The 21,146-nt window shown below is 40.0% G+C and overlaps 1 protein-coding gene and 1 non-coding gene across 6 annotated transcripts in view; both read left to right on the forward strand.

The window, feature by feature from the left end:
• Positions 1-21,146, forward strand: part of DIP2B (DIP2 acetate--CoA ligase B (putative)) — a 239,195-nt gene that overhangs the window by 116,295 nt on the left and 101,754 nt on the right. For 4 of the 5 annotated variants that reach the window (XM_022572180.3, XM_089920703.1, XM_089920702.1 and 1 more), the window contains exon 2: positions 3,410-3,481. The exons of the other annotated variant lie outside the window; for it this stretch is intronic. In XM_022572180.3, the coding sequence (XP_022427888.1) occupies positions 3,410-3,481 (72 nt within the window). The remainder of the gene's footprint in view (positions 1-3,409; positions 3,482-21,146) is intronic. 5 annotated transcript variants of the gene reach the window in all.
• TRNAD-GUC (transfer RNA aspartic acid (anticodon GUC)) lies at positions 5,508-5,579 on the forward strand. The gene has a single exon. It is a non-coding gene; the product is annotated as a tRNA-Asp (tRNA).

The raw sequence follows: 21,146 nt of genomic DNA on the forward strand, positions 1-21,146 counted from the left end.
TTGCTCGTTTATGGAACAAATGGAGCTAATTGGCATGGCTGAATCAGACTCTCTTTATTGACCTTTTGCAAAACCCGAGATGGTTGGTGGTTGAGTCATGTCCATGATACCAAGTCTAGCAGTTTGTCCCACGATCATTTACCAACAGTGAATGGTTGATACTCTAAACACTGAAGAAAGCTTTTAAAGGCCTTTCACTTTATCAGCTGTGTTCTGAGCCAGCAGAAGTGGTCTTTGTGCTTTTCAGGGAGTGGCATGTGTGCGCGCATGTGTGCGCACGCGTGTGTGCGTGTGTGTGTGTGTGTGTGTGTGTGTGCGTGGTGGAGGTAGGGGAGCTTGTGAGTGGGGAATGGGACAGGAGAATGCTTGTTTCTTTTGCAATAAAAGACATGATTTCCTGTTTCTCAGGAATGTTTCCTTGGTAGGCTCCCACATCTCTATTAGTTTTGTGTGTTATTAGAGATTACCTAAACTCTGCAGTTTGCTGATTTGACAAGGCTTGGTTTTGATTTCCAAAAATGCACTGTGGGTTTTTCTTACTTCACTAGGAAAACAGAGATGAAGGGCCATTGTGATTAAATTTGTACAGTCTAGTAAGTAGTCATGATTGCAGTTTTAAAATGTTTGTTTCTTGAAATAATGGATGCTCATTGTAGAAAACTTATAAAATACAGGCAAGCAAAATTGCAAAGCAGCTAAAACCAATCCATAATCTTGCAGGCCATAACTAACCACTCAATATTTTGGTGTATAAAAATCCAGAATTTTTTCTGTGCATATACATGTATGTATAAAAATGTTGTTATTCCAGAAATTGAATATACTGTGTAAACTGTTTAGTATCTTGCCTTTTTTCCTGTTATATAATTTGACCATCTATATTATGTTAACAAATATATATCTACAGAACTGTTCATTCTTAATGAAAAAAACTTTATTGTCGAGATTATACAAGTCGTTCAGGCTTTTTTTTTTTTTTAATCAAACTCTGTTAAAGTATATAAAACAAATGAAAATCCCCCATAATCTCATTCCCCCAAGGATAAACATTTAATATATGTATATATATATAGCCTTCTAGACTGTTTTCTTTATATATGCAAACATTTCTATTACCTTTTTTTTTTTACAAAATTAGTTCTTATTATACCTAGTGTTCTGCAACTTGCCTTTTACCCTTAATATATTTTATTTTATTTTAAAAAAGTTTTTTAATATTTTTATTTAGTTAGTTATTTGGTTGTGCCAGGTCTCAAGTTTTGGCTTGCCGGTTCCCCAGTTGCGGCACATGGGCTCCTTAAGGTGGGCTCCTTAGTTGTGGCGCGTGGGCTCCTTAGTTGCGGCAGGGGGGCTCCCTAGTTGCTTCTCATTGGCTCCTTAGTTGTGGCATGTGAACTCTTAGCCACAACGTACATGTGGGATCCAGTTCCCTGACCAGGGATCGAACCTGGGCCCCTTTTATTGGGAGTGTGGAGTCTCAACCACTGCGCCACCAGGGAAGTCCCGCCTTAATATATTTTAGAGAGCTTCCTGTGCCAGTACATTTGGAATACCTGCATAATATTATGTGGATCAGGGTTTCTTGTCCTCAACACTACTGACATTTTAGACTGGTTAATTCTTTTTCGTGGGCCTGTCCTGTGCATTGCAGGATGCTTAGCAGCATCCTGGCCTCTATCTTTTAGATGCTAGTAGCGCCCCTTCCTCTAGTTGTGACAAAAATGTCTCCAGACGTTGTCAGTTGTCCCCTGGAGGGCAAAGTCATTCCTAGTTGAAAGCCACTGATACAGATGGTCTATAATGTAAGCATCTAGAGACCTTCCAGTTTTTCCATGACAAAGAATGGGTCAGGGAATATTCCTATACTGATTTTTGTGCACCTCTGTGAATTTTATCGTTGAATAAATTCCTAGAAGTGCAGTTGGTGAATCAGAATTTTGATAGAAATTGCCAAATTATTCCAGAGATTGTATCGATTTATTTTTCAACTATATCCTGATGGTTCCAAATCAATATCTCTTTCTGAAGTTCTAGATTCATGTAGCCAACTGTTGATTGGACATCTCCTCCTGTGTGTCTCATAGCCCTTTCCTAAGCTCAACTCTCATCTTCTTCAACCCACCAAACATGCACTTCTTGCTGTATTTCTCTGTCAGAGAATATCATGACCATCTGCCTGGTTGCTCAAGCCAAAAACCTTCTCCATCCTACACTGAACCAGTCATCAAATCCTATCTAGTCTTCCTCCCTAATGTCTCTCTTAATCCATTCACTTCTTTTCATCCCTTCTACCTCTATCTTTAATTTAAGCTACTAGCCCAGATCACTGTAGTAGCACTGGGGCAAGAACTAGCCTCTCTGGCTTTTACCCTTGGTTCCACGCTCCTCAGGAAGAATAAACTTGCTGCACTCTGTGATATGCAAGCGTTACTCCCCTGCTTAAGCCTTCCAGTGAGCCCTGCTGCCTCTCCGCCATCTGCTCCATCCGTCAGATGCTGAGGCCAACACATCTAACGTTCATCACCCATGATTTCAAATCTCTGTATCCATCAGAATAGGCTTTTTTCTCCCCACCACATATATTCATTCACCAGATATATTTATTCCCCCAGCTTTGAATTACTCACTGTCCCTTAAATGTCCCTTTGTTCTCCTGCTGCATTTCCTGGTCCTTTTAACCATGCTCTCTGCCCATCCATTTTCTACCCTTTCTTTAAGACCAAGCATATTTCTTGAGCTCTTCAGCCACAGAGTTTCTCCTCTATTAATCAGTTTTATCCTTTTTGCATTTATTGTATATGTACTTTTTCATTTAACCTTGTGAAAAAGACATACATGAATAGAAATAATACAAACCAGTGAACCAAGTGGAGAGGATATGGGAATTCCAGCTCCAAGTTCCAGCACAGATCCTAGGGTGCAAACGTGCATTTCAAAAATCCCATCCCAGTGTGTGAACCTTGACTTCTCCCCTTAACTGGACTTTTGATTTTTATGTGGTTCTGTAGAGCAATGTAATTGAATACCTCCCAAGTCAACTGCATTCATTTGGTCAAACTAAATCCTTGGAGAGAAGTTCATTTGTCTGCCAGCCTTGCCACGTTCCATTTTGTATATCTTAAATACCACGGAAACAAGGGTGCCCTAGGAACTTGGGAATCTCTGACATGGAATGCAGCATACTGCTCTGCTAGATTGGTGTAGGGACAAGCCCTGCAATTTTCCACAAGAAGTCAGCTCCAATCCTGTGGGAAATCACACATAGCAAAATCCTTGGCAAAGAACTATACATTTTTTTCCTACTCTCTATGTAGTAATTCTGTAACACCCTGTAATTAATTTTATTTCTACAGTGAACAACCACAGAGTAAGAATAATGCATAACCTGTTTCTGTTCTTGCTATTTTAGGGGACATCACACAGAAGGGATATGAAAAGAAAAGGTCAAAACTCCTGTCTCCTTACATCCCGCAGACACAAGGTAGGCAATAAGAAGTGGCTTAAACCTTTTCAGTAAGAATGCTGTCTTACAGGAGACCTGTCTTTTTTTGTTGGTTCCTGTTTTTTCCCTCCCTCACCAGGGAAGAGAAAAAACAGAAGGAAGGAAAGGAGGAAATGAATCTTAATTGAGCATCTGCTGTGTGGTAGGCACTTTTAAAATACCCAACGTCATCAAATCATTTATACAGAACTTGAGTGGTAGTGTGTCTATGCGTAGCTGACATGATTCAATGGCAGAAAATTCCAGGTTATGGAAAAACTGCATCTTTTTAATGCCTGAGCATGAACTGTAATGGAGAGGAGCAAGTGGGGCAAAGATAAGAAGGAGGGACAGATTTAGTTTGCAAGGCAACCCAAGGATTGCAGTCCCTGAGCATTTGGGGGTAAGAACCCTAAATAAACTTTTAAACTATTTCACAGCCTGACTTATTCCTTCTGCAAAGAGACTGGCGTGTTCTTTGTATATCAGAAAGTTCTGAGTCACTTCTGTGCTTAATTCCAGGCGGGTTGCTGGAACCTTTGCCTCTAGGCAAGGCTGTCTGTTTCTAAGTCATCATATTTTTAAAGTTACTCAGCCTCCAGGATTTCCTTTGATAGCCTGTTTCTATTTAATCAATTTTACTATAAAGAGTTTTTTCTTTATTTCTAACTTCCCCCCTGCAGTCAGTCAGAGTCCATTTCCACAAGACTGTGTTTTGTGTAACTAATAATTGCTTTTATTTCTGGATTATAATCCTTTGAGGACTTTGGATCCCCCATGGTTCTAATATCAAGCCTTGCACAAGGTTTATAGTCTGTAAATATTTGTTGAATGGATAATGGAATAAATAAATGAGCAATGGTGGTATAACAAATCGATTTCACTGAAGTCCTTGTTTTATTTCCTGCATCATTCTTGGAAATTCCTCCCTGCAGAAACTAGTAGGTCAATTCAGTGATAGCCAGTTTAAAATATCTTAATGAACAGATGGATGTGGAAATGAATTGAGAGAAAAGGGTGGAAATCAGGCCAGTGACAGCTAATGAAAAGCCAGCTTTTGCTGAGCAAGGCATGACAGAAAAGGGGAGTCCTCTGATTGGCTGCTTAATTATGGATCTGGTCCATGCCTCTGTAGGCCCAGAGATTTACTGTAGTCACTTTGTGCAAAAGCAATCAGATCCTGAGAAAATAACTCAGTAAGGAATGTAACTATAAAAAGGACCATGATCTGTCTCATATCTGTTGTCAGGCTACAAAGAAACCAAATCATGTTCAAAAACCAGTTTATCAGTTTACTATGAGAAACCACTGAGACACATTCAAGTCTGTGTGGTCAGCACATTCTTGCCCCACGGGCAGGCCTACGAGAGGAGCTTGATCACACATAGAAGGTTGCTTAGTGAGAATGGATATGACGAAGCAGACATTTAGTTGCAGCAGGCCAAGAGAATGTGACATAGCATCTCACAGTAGGGATGGTCTTGCATGTGACCTCATGGGGGAAATAGAAGCCATTTGATGGCATCTCCTTCCTGCTATTAGACTTCAAACTCACCACATCAGTGCCCATCATGTTTATCACCTCCTCCCTTCTGGCTGAAGAGGTGATCTGTCCCTCCTAACCAGGGGCAGTCCTTTCACCTGGGCTTTTGATCCCATCTCCTCCTCCCTTTTCAGAAACCTTTTACTGTCATCCCGTGGCACCAAGGACAGGGCAGTGGGAGTGGGCCACCCAAGTGCGGGCAGTGAGGGGTGCACTATCTATAGAAGTTTTAAAAGCAGTAATAAAACCAACAAAAAGTTGGTCGGCTTTTTCTTATCACCATGGATAGCAATTCTAAATGCTGTAAGTAGTAAAATCTCCTCCCGCTGAGTCAGACAGCTGCACTGCCCCCTCGGTATGCCACTGCAGTCAGCTCCCCGTCTCTCTTGTACTGTCACTCTCTCCCTCTCAACCAGATGATTCCCCCAGAAGTTGATCATACTCATTACTGTTCTTTTTTTAAAAAAATCCTCCCTTGGGAATTCCCTGGTGGTCCAGTGGTTAGGACTCGGCACTGTCACTGCTGGGGCCCAGGTTCGATCCCTGGTCAGGGAACTAAGATCCTGCAAGCTGTGTGGCATGGCCAAAAAAAAATCCTCCCTTGTCAACCACTTCCATCTCTACCCTGTCTGTCTCCCCTTTATGATCAGACTGCTGAGAACTGTCTATATTTACTATCCCTGTTTTCTCAACACCTTCTCACTTCTCAGCCCATTCCAGTCCCTTCTGAAGCTGCCATAAGTGATATCTCAGTACTATTTGCCACTCTGCCTCTTGAGACACTCTCCTCATTTTCTTACTCCTCTCTTCATGTTGCTCCTAGTCATCTTTGCAGGCTCCTTCTCCTCTGTTAAATGTTGGAATTCCCAAGGCAAGACCTCAAGCCCTCCTGACATCTCACTCTATATCAGTGGTGCTCACATTTTAGCCTACATCAGAATCACTAGAGGACTTGTTCATATACAAATTGCAGGACCCTGTTCTCAGGGTTTCTGATTCAGAGGTCCAGGTTGGGGTTCGAGAATTTGCATTTCTGTCAAGTCCCCAGGTGATGGTTGCTGGTATGGAGAACCAATGCCCTGTCTCCCTAGAGCTTTTCAAGGGAGACTTTTCTTAGTGGTAAAAAGTCTCTCAATTTGTGTTTGTCACTTTCTTTTCCCACCTTTGTTCTTGAATCTATTCATGTCTTTCCCAGAAATGGATTGTTTGTAGGGCTGGGTTATATTGTATGGATTCTGTAGCAAAAGAAGAGATTACACCTTGACATTTTTACCCCGTTTGTCTTTGTAGATTTTGAAGAAGGCATTTAGTTTGATTTTTTTTAATGGCATTGGATTTAATGCAGATTTTAAACTTACTGAATTGTATTAATGCTTTATATAGGATTAAATGAAATGAAAGTCGTTTTAACACTTTTAGTAGGAGTTTCCTACTTACTTCTAGAGGGATTCAACCTCTTTCAAACTCTTTCTGTTACCTTGTTAGATTTCATTTCCTCCAGTTGTGAGGTGTGCTTCATTGTGAGGGTGGCTCCTTGAGTGTAGTATATAAAAGTAACATTCTCCACCAGTCTCTCTCGAAAGAAAAAAGTAATACTACTTGCAGCATTGTACTACTAGAACAATTACATGCACATGCTTATCTAAAAATTTAGTGAGTGATTTTCCATACAGAATTGATTTGGAGTTATCTTAGGTTGCATATTTATGTATATTTTAGATTTCTTTTCTCAAATGTTACATAAATCTTTAAAATAGGACCTTCAGAAAAAAATAAACAATGTAACAGGGAAAATGGGGAAATATGGAAGAGAACACATGGTTGAGGAAAATACTTAGTGGAAATTGAGTAAGGGCAATTTGGGGTAATAATAAACATAGCTTAGTTCACTAACATCACAGGGGTTAGATTCTAAACTTACTGTATGACAAAAATCTGATGTCTCAAAATTACCCTTGGAAATCACTTAAACCTGTCAACATTGGAACTGATTGTTGTTTCTTTAGTTTCTACAAAACCCAAACTTTATCTGGTATTTAAGGGCATGCCATATGAAATTCATATCTTGATAAAGGTTAAAACCATACTCAGGGCCGCAAGATGCTCTCACTATGAGAGGCAAGGGAGAAATGAGGATGTGGCAGGTTCATATCTCCTCGTTCTGAGCCATATGCTCTTTGAAAGGAATGACCCATAGAACATCTTTCAGTGGCTTGGAAGCTACGAGAGCCTGGATATAAAGCTTCCCACACACCTCAGTTATTAGCAGCTTTGCAAGGAGAAGAGGCCAGAAATTAACTCTCTTTTGTCAAGGCCCAAAGAATTGATTATTCAAACCACATACACTCTTAACTCCTCTGTAAATTAGTCGCTCTTGTCCACTGTTGGATTTAGAAGAAAATGGAAGGTTTTGTGCAGGGAGACAACTTCCTGTAGTCTAATCCTTAAGATGTTTTGCATACAAGTAACTGATTAATTCCAAATAGCTTTAATAGAAAAGAGTTTATTCTAATGATACCGGGGTTGCTGACAGAACCTCAGGTCAGCACATATTTACTATGTGCTTTCTGTGCTCCAAGTACTGTTAAGACATCAGGAGGCAGCCAGCATTGGACAAGACTGCCTGGGACGCCCTGGCTTGCTCCCTCAGTCTACTAGGGGTTTGCTCAGCTACAACTAACACTAAGAAGGCTTCCTTGACCAGCTTTATCACAAACAGTCCCCACTCGCATGATCTGCGCTGCATTTATAAAAAGCTCTCTCTGACTGTCCCATAGATTATGGTTTGTTCGTGTGTCTTATTCCCCTACTGGACTCTTAAAGTCTTTATAATCAGGAACATTCTTTTTTTATTATTATTTCTTCATGTCCCCAGTTTCTAGCATTAGTACCTGGCACATAGTAGAATTCTATAAATGTTTGTGGAACTAAACAGAAGGAACATTTAGAATTTAGAAATATTTCCTTTCGTAAACATCTGTGAAGATGGAAGTGTCAGATAATGAAAAAAACAGATTACTCTACAGATTGGAGAGTGATTGGTCCTGGCAGCTTGTCTCTACCTTCAATAGATCTTTTAATTTAGATCTACTAAATCTCAAGAGACTGTGCACACATATTGATTCTCATCAGTATTATATTACAACATCAATATTAGCATTTCTCTTTACTTAATTTTTATTTTTAAATGAGACTACTGAATCTATTTTACAGAGTCAAATGCTACTACGAGGTTTGTAACAACAACAAAAATAAGCAGTGTCCTCTTCTTCCCCAGAGACAGCTTCTTTCAACTGTTTTAACTGTTTCTCCTGGCATTTACCTCTGTAGGTAAAAGATTAGAATTTTTCTCTCTTACACATTCTTCCCCCAACCACCTGGACACCACACACTCCCCTTCCCTTTACCCCTTCCTTTACATCTCCCATCTCATACTCATTGTGGGCTGTCTGTTCAATGTACTACTTTTGTTGTTGCTAAGTCAGCATTCAGTGTTTGCATTATTTTGATTATGTAAATATTATTCACAGCTAAGTCACTTGGTTTACTAGGATTACATTTCCTTTCTTTCTCTCTCTCTTTTTTTTTTACAGTTAATCCATTGTTTTATTATTATTATTATGTTTATAGAGACAACTCTTGATGCTGTCTCTTCCTGAACTGATTGTTTCTTTGTCCTGCTGCAGGCCTTTATTATCATTCTGGTGGTGTTTTAGGAAGGAGTGGGGATAGATAGATGTGTTATTCTTCCGTGTTTAATCAGGATTCTTTATCCTAACGTTTCTATTTAAGGATTGTTCAAAACTTGTACCAAGATCATTTCTATCAATCTAAAAGATCTCAAAGACGTCAGTACCTTATTTGCTGGTTGTTCACCAACAAGCTGATCAAATGGTCTCTACCACAGCCTGATTAAAGTGTTTAAACTGGGGGGCCTTCCTCCTTTGGGTGGTTCTGAGAACGAGCCCTGCCTCAGCTCTGTTTTGCAACTCTCCGCTATTTAAAACTGCCCTTGAAGTTCAACGGTGGCATCTTCTCTTGGACCCACATCCTTTGCTTTAGGACATTACTGCAGCTTCTGTTTTTCATGGCATTGATGTACACATTCCATTCTGTCTTCGTGTATTTGAGATCATTTGTGACCTTTGTGTATTTGTTTTTCTTCCTTCATCCATTGACTTTGTCCTACTGTCTTTCACTTCATTTAATTGTGTTTGTCTTCTGCTTCAGAATAGGATCTCGCCTTTTATATATTCCTTCCTGGGCTAGGTTCCCACATTATTTTTCCCCTGGGCCCTTACCTGCCACCCTTTTAGGGGTAAGACGTGTCAGTTTATGATTACGCTTACATGTTGGCATTTTCTAGCTTGTCTTGGTAAGAAGTGCTGGTGGCCCAAAGGTTCTTTCCAAACTTGGATTCCTTTTGTGGTTGCTGCCTATTTTGCTGCAGGGTATTTGCTCACCAGTGTTCCAGTGTATGTACATATGCTGCACTTGCCAGTTGTTCCCCACCCCTTTCGTCCCAGGTCTTCTGAGTTCAGTCCTGCCTTTGAGATTGTGCAAATGTGTATATAACCGAGTGAAAATGAAAGAAAAGAGAGCCTTGTAAGTTTTATCCTCTCTCTCTAAAGACTCTGATAACTCCTCCCAAGGATAGTCTGTGATCCTGTTATTCTTACAGACCTCATGTAATTGTATGAAAATTGTGAGAGGCACAAATTTTTGCATAAAATATTTGCGGCTTAGAGATACACAAATAAGCAGCCTTCTCAGATTAACAGTTAACCATATCCTTTAAGTTGGTATCTCTTCACTTTTGTCTTTGTTTTTCCCAGCCACCCACTCCCATTGGTGGAAGTGAGGAGACAGAAAAGATCTTAATTTCTTTATTTTAACTAAAATTTTGGGTGCCTGCAGTGTAATACCCAGAGCTAATTACTGCAGGAGATAAAAGATGAATTAAGACCAGCCTCTGACCTCAAGTTTATTTATACTATAAAATAGGAAAGATAGGTGTACAAATGAGAATCATAAAAGATAGAGTGAAATAGGGGCTTCCCTGGTGGCGCAGTGGTTGAGAGTCTGCCTGCCGATGCAGGGGACACGGGTTCGTGCCCCGGTCCGGGAAGATCCCACATGCCGCGGAGCGGCTGGGCCCGTGAGCCATGGCCTCTGAGCCTGCGCGTCCGGAGCCTGTGCTCTGCAACGGGAGAGGCCACAACAGTGAGAGGCCCGCGTACCACAAAAAAAAAAAAAAAAAAAAGGTAGAGTGAAATAAGCACTGTAAGAAAGTTCTAAACAAAACATTATGGAAATTCAAAGGGATGTGAACCTAAAACTAGCTACTGAAATCAAGAACAGCATTTTGGAATGCTGTAGAACATTCCCAACCATATAAATGTTAAGTAGACAGAGTGCCTCTTTGTGTGCTGGGGGTGGGATCGATTGTATTTTCTCTATCACGTTTTGATTTAAAGGTTCCTTCCCAAGTGAGGATCACAGAATAATGGAAAGAACATGGAATTTTTTATTCCAGTCCCAGTTCTGCCCTTTCATTAGCTAGGTTTGGACACTTGTATAGTTGCTATGAACTGGAGCACGCATTGCAATCTTATCTGTACCCACATGCCTCATTGGAAGGAAGTCCGCTGTCTTTTGGGGCTCCTCTTTCCTCTTGAATTGTCCAAGAACCCCCTGGGATATAGGTAGTGCAGGAGGAGAGGTGGTCAGTGTAGCTTCCACACCCAAATGGGAAGAACCCCATAGTCTGCTGCTGCTCCTCAGTGCCTCGTGGGGCGCTACTGAAAACCGATCCTCACCTTGTGACCAGCAATGCTGTCCCACTGCTAACCCTGGGTCCTGCATCAGTCACTCTGAGGAAGGAGCCCACTCTGCTCGGCTCAGCCAAGGTACCCCACTTGGATTCTCAGGGCAAAGCTCTAAGTATTGTGTTCTTTTAGTCCACGCACAGCCATTTTCCTGATGCCAAGTGGCCCAGGAAGCTTCAGATTTACCCTAGGCAGATGGCCCCTTTCCAGACTGTGAATGTGGACTCTTTCTTTCCTCCCTTCCCCCAGGCAGCGAGGCAGGTTAATCACCCATCCTTCTGAGGAAAACTCTCCTCAGTGAGCTCCCAGGGAAGAGTCTCTGAGTGATTCAAGGTACCTTCACCCAGGGTGGAGGGTGGAGTTGGGAGTGGAAGCTCTGTTTATAATGATTCAAGGTGATTATGGACACACTCTCACTGTAGAAAAACAGATTTAATCTGGTGTAGGTGTCCTGCCTCCTTTATGGTATCTATCAGATGGTGTTATTGCAAAGGTAAAATGAGATGGTGTTATGAGTTTAAAGAGCCTGTATTATCACTGATAACTGTATTATCATTGTTATTCTGTCATTCCCTTTCTAAAGCCCTTTAAAGGCCTCTCGATTGGTTAAGGAGACGTGACCTGACCCTGCTTTTCTTCTATGGCCTCATTTTGTCTCACTCCACCTCTTTCACTGTGCTTCAGCCCCACCAGTCTTTCTTAGACTTGTCAAGGCTTTTCCCCCTCACGGGACTTATACAAATACCTCGTTGCTGTGTAAAGTAGTCCTCCCCACACCCCCACCCCCACGCTGAAGCCCGCATCAGCCTATCCTTTTAACAGGCTCTTCCTGAAACTCTAGTACAAATTAAATTCCTCATTACGTGGGCTCAGAGATCTTTGTCTTTTTCCTTCTTAGCGCCGATCACGTTGTAAAAGATACACCTGACTGGGTGATCACTTATTTAATATATTTCTTCTCTGACACCAGCCCCCGAGACCAGTGACCATGTCTGCTTAAAAAGCTGAAGCATTATGTTCGCTGGTTCTCAGAGCATATCCTCCTTCCCTCTGTTACTCTTACAGGTGAAAATTCCTGTTTAATCATTGGCAGAGTTGAAAGATAAGAAGCCAAGGTTGGCTTTCCTCCATGTTTCTGATTTGGAGATTTTGCATGGTTTTATACTAAAGATCAGCTTCTTTTCCAGGTTATCGTTGTTATTATGTTCAAACAGTAGAATCATGCAAGACTCTGATGTCTCTTTGTGCCAGAGAACCATAAATTGTGTACATGCTGACCATTGAGAAAGGAGGCTTTGTGTTGTAGAAGAAATGAAAATTTGTCTAAACTTATTGTTAATAAACATTGTAACATCATCACTATTTAAACATAATGGTGACCCCTAGTGGATATTCTGTATAACAGACTGAAAGATCCAGGAACTCCCAAACTGAAGTGGTCACTGTGTGTCGTGATCAGCGAGTAATTTTTTTCTTTGAATCTCAAGTATGTTTCACAATAGAATTTAGAAGTTTGGAAGAAGGCATGATTTATGTGGTTCACAGCTCTCCTTATAGCTGTCTCCTTACCTAACCTATATTTAGGGTCTTTTAAAATTACTTTGATTTTATACAGAGCTCTTTCAGTAAACAAAGTGGTAAAGAAATGGTAAAGTTCTCCAGAGTACCTCATCCCTACCTCATCCCAACTACTTAGGGGATTTTATATCCCCTCCAATCCATATAATTGTATGTGAATAGTTTTTACGTGCACAATTGTAATTATATACATAATATTTTGTGTTCTTTTATTACTGGATACCTTTTCATGTGTCTGCATAGTCAACAGTTTTTCACTTTTCGTGGCGTATAATATGTATCTCATCATGTTGATACATAAGTTAATTCTGTCTTTGCTTTTAGCTTCTTACTGTGGTAATGAAACTGTGCACATCTTATTCAAAATATAGAAATCTCTACTTTTGGGCCCCAGGTAGTTCCTGAGATCTGGTTGGAGTGTGAAACCATGGCCAGGGAATGATTCATCTTTAAGCAGCAACTTGCCTGCCCAGCTGACATTGGACATGCTGTTAAATAATGCCCTGCTGGGCCCCTATGTCCTCAGACCTCTTCCTCCTCTTTCAGGAGACCTGAGGTCCATGTTTCCTGCTTCCTTCTGTGATGAATTGGTGCCCTGGCAAGTAAGCTAAATAAGCAAGTAAGCATTCCAAGATTTTTTTAATCCAGCCAGGACATAGTTTCCTCCTTCTCACCTCCATATATGCATTGAATTACCAGTTGCTTTGGGGGAAAGAAAAAGAAGACAATTGATTTTAGAAGATTGGAAAATCCTGCTCACAATGTCATAATTTATCTAGGAAACTGAAAACTGGGCATTATTTTAACTTATTTTGGTAAGAATCTGCTCTCTGTGGTATGGCCTTCAAATTAAGAAAATCCAATATCATTTTTATTTTCTTCTTTATACTTAACTGTTACCTTGATGTTCTATAATGAACATATATTATTTTTATATCCTGAAAAAGAGAACTTCTCTAAATTATGGAAACCCAGTAAAGCTGTGGAATAATATACAAAACATCCAATCTCATCACCTAGAAATGATGGCTATTAACGGTTTACTGTATTTGCTTTCCATTTTTTTCAATGCACATATAAAATATATCTGTCAGTCTTATGTTTTAAAAAATGAAACTCCAATACATGGAAATAAAAATTTATAAGATAAAATTCATAATAAATTGGAGAGTGATTATTAACAATCAAACAGATTAGCTACAGAGTTTCATCATTAAGCTTCCCTGTTATTCTTTCTTTCTTCCTTTCTCCCTTACTTCCTAATATTTATATATTGATTGATTGATTGATTGATTTTTGGCTGCTTTGGTTCTTCATTACTGTGCATGGCTTTCTCTAGTTGCAACGAGCGGGGGCTACTCTTCATTGCGGTGCGTGAGATTCTCATTGAGGTGGCTTCTCTTGTTGCGGAGCACGGGCTCTAGGTGTGCGGGCTCAGTAGTTGTGGCACACGGGCTTAGTTGCTCTGCGGCATGTGGGATCTTCCTGGACCACGGCTCGAACCTGTGTCCCCTGCTTTGGCAGGTGGGTTCTTAATCACTGTGCCACCAGGGAAGCGCCCTGTTTATTTATTTTTGGCTGCTTTGGGTCTTCGTTGCTGCATGTAGGCTTTCTCTAGTTGCAGCGAGCAGGGACTACTCTTCGTTGCTGTGTGCATGCTTCTCATTGTGGTGGCGTCCCTTGTTGCAGAGCACGGGCTCCAGGGTGCGCGGGCTTCAGTAGTTGAGGCGCGCGGGCTCAGTTGTTGTGGCTCGCGGGCTGTAGAGCGCAGGCTCAGTAGTTGTGGCACACGGGCTTAGTTGCTCTGCGGCATGTGGGATCTTCCCGGACCAGGGCTCGAACCATGTCCCTTGCATTGGCAGGCGGATTCTTAGCCTCTATGCCACCAGGGAAGTCTTCCCTATTATACTTAAAGTATATTCCTAGGATTCAGTTCCTAGGAATTCATTTTATTCTTTTTTTGTTTCTTTTATGTCACCTCTCTTAAACCTGAACAAGTATATTAAACATTTGAACCAAGCTTGTTCTGTCAGAAATCCATGTTTTTGTGGCATTGTGCTTTGGGCACCCGAGGAATGCTCACTGAGCAAACTTGTCAGCCACTTACTGAAACTGCAAGTTGACCTTTTGGTTTCATTTCTGGCAAGCTACCTTGAAATGTCTGTCATGATTTTAGACCCAAAGAGACCTGGTCTGCTTGGATGACTAAATACCCGAGGGGACCGAGAAAAACTTTGCAGAGCATCATACTAATGTTGCTTGGTGAATAGCGTGTTGTGAGGCTTTTTTTTTTTTTTTTTTGGTACCAGTTCAGTAGATCTCTTGGCTAAGTGTCATCTGACTCTCAATTCTCATCAGATGTCTGTATTTATGTTACATTTCCTTGTGGTTTGTTCTTTGATAACCTCTAGATAATCCTGAGTGGAAATGTTCGTTCTTTTTAATTCTTCCTCAAATTTATCAACGCCCAGTTCCCCTATCACCTCCCGATCATTTTTTGGTAAAATTTTTTATTTAGTCCACATTATCTTCTTTTTCCTAATTAATTACATTGAAAAATACAAAATAAAAGCACAGTGAGGGAGGAATCAGAAAAAATACATCAGACTTTTGTTTCCATCCGTTGTGAAATGAGAATCCATATTCCTTCTTTTTATCCTTTGGATTATTAACTATCTAATTTGAAAGCGCCATGTTTCTTAGCAGGGTAGTTTGGTTCATCCTAGCAAATCTGCTTACTTAATTAAAAAAAAAAAGAAATCAGTGACAGGTAATTCAATTTTCAAAAAAACCCCAAAGTTAGCAGACGGAAAGAAATCATAAAAATCAGATCAGAAATAAATGAAAAAGAAATGAAGGAAACGATAGGAAAGATCAATAAAACTAAAAGCTTGTTCTTTGAAAGGATAAACAAAATTGATAAACCATTAGCCAGACTCATCAAGAAAAACAGGGAGAAGACTCAAATCAGTACAATTAGAAATGGAAAAGAAGTAACAACTGACACTGCAGAAATACAAAAGATCATGAGAGATTACTACAAGCAACTCTATGCCAATAAAATGGACAACCTGGAAGAAATGGGCAAATTCTTAGAAAGGCACAACCTGCCAAGACTGAATCAGGAAGAAATAGAAAATATGAACAGACCAATCACAAGCACTGAAATTGAAACTGTGATTAAAAATCTTCCAACAAGCAAAAGCCCAGGACCAGATGGCTTCACAGGCGAATTCTATCAAACATTCAGAGAAGAGCTATCACCTATCCTTCTCAAACTCTTCCAAAATATAGCAGAGGGAGGAACACTCCCCAACTCATTCTACGAGGCCACCATCACCCTGATACCAAAACCAGACAAGGATGTCACAAAGAAAGAAAACTACAGGCCAATATCACTGATGAACACAGATGCAAAAATCTTCAACAAAATACTAGCAAACAGAATCTAACAGCACATTAAACGGATCATACACCATGATCAAGTGGGGTTTATTCTAGGAATGCAAGGATTCTTCAATATACGCAAATCAATCAATGTGATACACCATATTAACAAACTGAAGGAGAAAAACCATATGATCATCTCAATAGATGCAGAGAAAGCTTTTGACAAAATTCAACACCCATTTATGATAAAAACCCTGCAGAAAGTAGGCATAGAGGGAACTTTCCTCAACATAATAAAGGCCATATATGACAAACCCACAGCCAACATCGTCCTCAATGGTGAAAAACTGAAAGCATTTCCACTAAGATCAGGAACAAGACAAGGTTGCCCACTCTCACCACTCTTATTCAACATAGTTTTGGAAGTTTTAGCCACAGCAATCAGAGAAGAAAAGGAAATAAAAGGAATCCAAATCGGAAAAGAAGAAGTAAAGCTGTCACTCTTTGCAGATGACATGATACTATGCATAGAGAATCCTAAAGATGCTACCAGAAAACTACTAGAGCTAATCAATGAATTTGGTAAAGCAGCAGGATACAAAATTAATGCACAGAAATCTCTGGCATTCCTATACACTAAGGATGAAAAATCTGAAAGTGAAATCAAGGGAACACTCCCATTTACCATTGCAACAAAAAGAATAAAATATCTAGGAATAAACCTACCTAAGGAGACAAAAGACCTGTATGCAGAAAATTATAAGACACTGATGAAAGAAATTAAAGATGATACAAATAGATGGAGAGACATACCATGTTCTTCGATTGGAAGAATCAACATTGTGAAAATGACTATACTACCCAAAGCAATCTACAGATTCAATGCAATCCCTATCAAACTACCAATGGCATTTTTCACAGAACTAGAACAAAAAATTTCACAATTTGTATGGAAACACAAAAGACCCCGAATAGCCAAAGCAATCTTGAGAACGAAAAACGGAGCTGGAGGAATCAGGCTTCCTGACTTCAGACTATACTACAAAGCTACAGTAATCAAGACAGTATGGTACTGGCACAAAAACAGAAATATAGATCAGTGGAACAGGACAGAAAACCCAGAGATAAACCCACGCACATATGGTCACCTTATCTTTGATAAAGGAGGCAGGAATGTACAGTGGAGAAAGGACAGCCTCTTCAATAAGTGGTGCTGGTAAAACTGGACAGCTACATGTAAAAGTATGAGATTAGATCACTCCCTAACACCATACACAAAAATAAGCTCAAAATGGATTAAAGACCTAAATGTAAGGCCAGAAACTATCAAACTCTTAGAGGAAAACATAGGCAGGACACTCTATGACATAAATCATAGCAAGGTTCTTTCTGACCCACCTCCTAGAGTAATGGAAATAAAAACAAAAATAAACAAATGGGACCTAAAGAAACTTAAAAGCTTTTGCACAGCAAAGGAAACCATAAACAAGACCAAAAGACAACCCTCAGAATGGGAGAAAGTATTTGCAAATGAAGCAGCTGACAAAGGATTAATCTCCAAAATTTATAAGCAGCTCATGCAGCTTAATAACAAAAAAACAAACAACCCAATCCAAAAATGGGCAGAAGACCTAAATAGACATTTCTCTAAAGAAGGTATACAGACTGCCAACAAACAATGAAAGAATGCTCAGCATCACTAATCATTAGAGAAATGCAAATCAAAACTACAATGAGACATCATCTCACACCAGTCAGAATGGCCATCATCAAAAAATCTAGAAGCAATAAATGCTGGAGAGGGTGTGGAGAAAAGGGAACCCTCTTACACTGTTGGTGGGAATGTAAATTGATACAGCCACTGTGGAGAACAGTATGGAGGTTCCTTAAAAAACTACAAATAGAACTGCCATATGACCCAGCGATCCCACTACTGGGCATATACCCTGAGAAAACCATAATTCAAAAAGAGTCATGTACCAGAATGTTCATTGCAGCTCTATTTACAATAGCCCAGAGATGGAAACAACCTAAGTGTCCATCATCGGATGAATGGATAAAGAAGATGTGGCACATATATACAATGGAATATTACTCAGCCATAAAAAGAAACGAAATTGAGCTATTTGTAATGAGGGGGATAGACCTAGAGTCTGTCATACAGAGTGAAGTAAGTCAGAAAGAGAGAGACAAATACTGTATGCTAATACATATATATGGAATTTAAGAAAAAAATGTCATGAAAAACCTAGGGGTAAAACGGGAATAAAGACACAGACTTACTAGAGAATGGACTTGAGGCTATGGGGAGGGGGAAGGGTAAACTGTGACAGTGAGAGAGTGGCATGGACACATATACACTACCAAACGTAAGGTAGATAGCTAGTGGGAAGCAGCGGCATAGCACAGGGAGATAAGCGAGGTGCTTTGTGACCGCCTGGAGGGGTGGGATAGGGAGGGTGGGAGGGAGGGAGACGCAAGTGGGAAGAGATATGGGAACATATGTATATGTATAACTGATTCATTTTGTTGTGAAGCTGAAACTAACATACCATTGTAAAGCAATTATACTCCAATAAAGATGTTAAAATGAAAAAAAAAATCAGTGAAATGTTAAAATGAAATGTTAAAATAAAAAAAAAATTCAATTTTATATTCACTATAACCATCCAAAAAGGAATACAAAGCTAGTGTTTTAAAATGGGTGCTTTATCTGTTTAAGTCAAACCATTTTCTCTGTGCATGTTTACAGACAAAGTAGTTCATGTGTGCTAATCTGATTTCCTTCCTGTATGTATCATCTGACCATACAAATAAAAATAGCCCCTTTCTATTTTTTGTTCTCTATTTAAAGTTAATTGAAATATGTTTTAAATAATTTCTCTAGTGAATGGCTGAAAACTTTATTTGGAGGGGCTTTCTGCATTATCTTTCACATGAAGGGAGATGATTTTTAAAAATTAACTCCTGATTGTAAATCCTGAAGCATTTAGATGCTCCTAAACTAAATTATTAATTCTGATTGCTTTCCTCTTAAGAGCCTTGGGAGAATTTTCATAACCTTTTCAGGTTGAGAACCTGTGGAGTTAGACCTGGTTTGAATCCTGGCTCTGCCATCCCCTGGCTCTGTAACCCTAATCCATGTCTCTCTTTTCTTTTCCATAAAAAGTTGAGAGTGATAGTTCTGGCTTTGTAGGGTTGTTGTGAGGAATAAATAAGACAAAAATTCACAGTGCCTGGCACAAAGCAAACACTTAAATGTTAGCTTTTATTATGATGATTTTTTTTAACATCTTTATTGGAGTATAATTGCTTTACAATGGTGTGTGTGTGTGTTGTTTTTTTTTTTTTTTTGCGGTACGCGGGCCTCTCACTGTTGTGGCCTCTCCTGTTGCGGAGCACAGGCTCCGGACGCGCAGGCTCAGCGGCCATGGCTCACAGGCCCAGCCGCTCCGCCGCATGTGGGATCTTCCCAGACCAGGGCACGAACCTGTGTCCCCTGCATTGGCAGGCGGACTGTCAACCACTGCGCCACCAGGGAAGCCCTAAAATGGTGTGTTAGTTTCTGCTGTATAACAAAGTGAATCAGCTATACATATACATATATCCCCGTATCTCCTCCCTGTTGCGTCTCCCTCCCACCCTCCCTATCCCACGCCTCTAGGTGGTCACAAAGCACCCACCTGATCTCCCAGCGCTATGTGGCTGCTTCCCACTAGCTATCTATTTTACATTTGGTAGTGTATATATGTCCATGCCACTCTCTCACTTTATCCCAGCTTCCCTTTCCCCGTGTCCTAAACTCCATTCTCTACGTCTGCATCTTTATTCCTGTCCTGCCCCTAGGTTCTTCAGCACCTTTTTTTTTTAGATTCCATATATATGTGTTAGCATACGGTATTTTTCTCTTTCTGACTTACTTCACTCTGTATGACAGTCTGTAGGTCCATCTACCTCACTACAAATAACTCAATTTCGTTTCTTTTTGAAGCTGAGTAACATGGCATTGTATATATGTACCACATATTCTTTATCCATTCATCTGTCGATGGACACTTAGGTTGCTTCCATTTCCTGGCTATTGAAAATAGAGCTGCAGTGAACATTGTGGTACATGACTCTTTTTGAATTATGGTTTTCTCAGGGTATATGCCCAGTAATGGGACTGCTGGGTCATATGGTAGTTCTGATTTTAGTTTTTTAAGGAACCTCCGTACTGTTCTCCATAGTGGCTGTATCAATTTACATTCCCACCAACAGTGCAGGAGGGTTCCCTTTTCTCCAAACGCTCTCCAGCATTTATTGTTTGTAGATTTTTTGATGATGGCCATTCTGACTGGTGTGAGGTGATACCTCATTGTAGTTTTGATTTGCGTTTCTCTAATGATTAGTGGTATTGAGCATCCTTTCATGTGTTTGTTGGCAATCTGTATATCTTCTTTGGAGAAATGTCTCTTTAGTTCTTCTGCCCATTTTTGGATTGGGTTGTTTGTTTTTTGATATTGAGCTGCACGAACTGCTTGTAAATTTTGGAGATTAATCCTTTGTCAGTTGCTTCATTTGCAAATATTTCTCCCATTCCAAGGGTTGTCCATTCATCTTGTTTATGTTTTCCTTTGCTGCGCAAAAGCTTTGAAGTTTCTTTAGGTCCCATTTGTTTATTTTTGTTTTTATTTCCATTTCTCTAGGAGGTGGGTCAAAAAGGATCTTGCTGTGATTTATGTCATAGAGTGTTCTGCCTATGTTTTCCTCTAAGAGTTTGATAGTATCTGGCCTTACATTTAGGTCTTTAATCCATTTTGAGTTTATCTTTGTGTATGGTGTTAGGGAGTGTTCTAATTTCATTGTTTTACATGTAGCTGTCCAATTTTCCCAGCATCACTTATTGAAGAGAATGTCTTCTCTCAACTGTATATTCTTGCCTCCTTTATCAAAACTAAGGTGACCATATGTGTGTGGGTTTATCTCTGGGCTTTCTATCCTGTTCCATTGATCTATATTTCTGTTTTTGTGCCAGTACCATGCTGTCTTGATTACTGTAGCTTTGTAGTATAGTCTGAAGTCAGGGAGCCTGATTCCTCCAGCTCCATTTTTCTTTCTCAAGATTGCTTTGGCTATTCGGGGTCTTTTGTGTTTCCATACAAATTGTGAAATTTTTTGTTCTAGTTCTGTGGAAAATGCCATTGGTAGTTTGATAGGGATTGCCTTGAATCTGTAGATTGCTTTGGGTAGTATAGTCATTTTCACAATGTTGATTCTTCCAATCCAAGAACATGGTATATATCTCTCCATCTGTTTGTATCATCTTTAATTTCTTTCATCAGTG

The sequence above is a fragment of the Delphinapterus leucas genome, chromosome 11, assembly GCF_059928025.1.
Source record: "Delphinapterus leucas isolate spDelLeu-1000000601 "Yukka" chromosome 11, BTC_Dleu_Yukka2, whole genome shotgun sequence".
Taxonomy (NCBI): domain Eukaryota; kingdom Metazoa; phylum Chordata; class Mammalia; order Artiodactyla; family Monodontidae; genus Delphinapterus; species Delphinapterus leucas.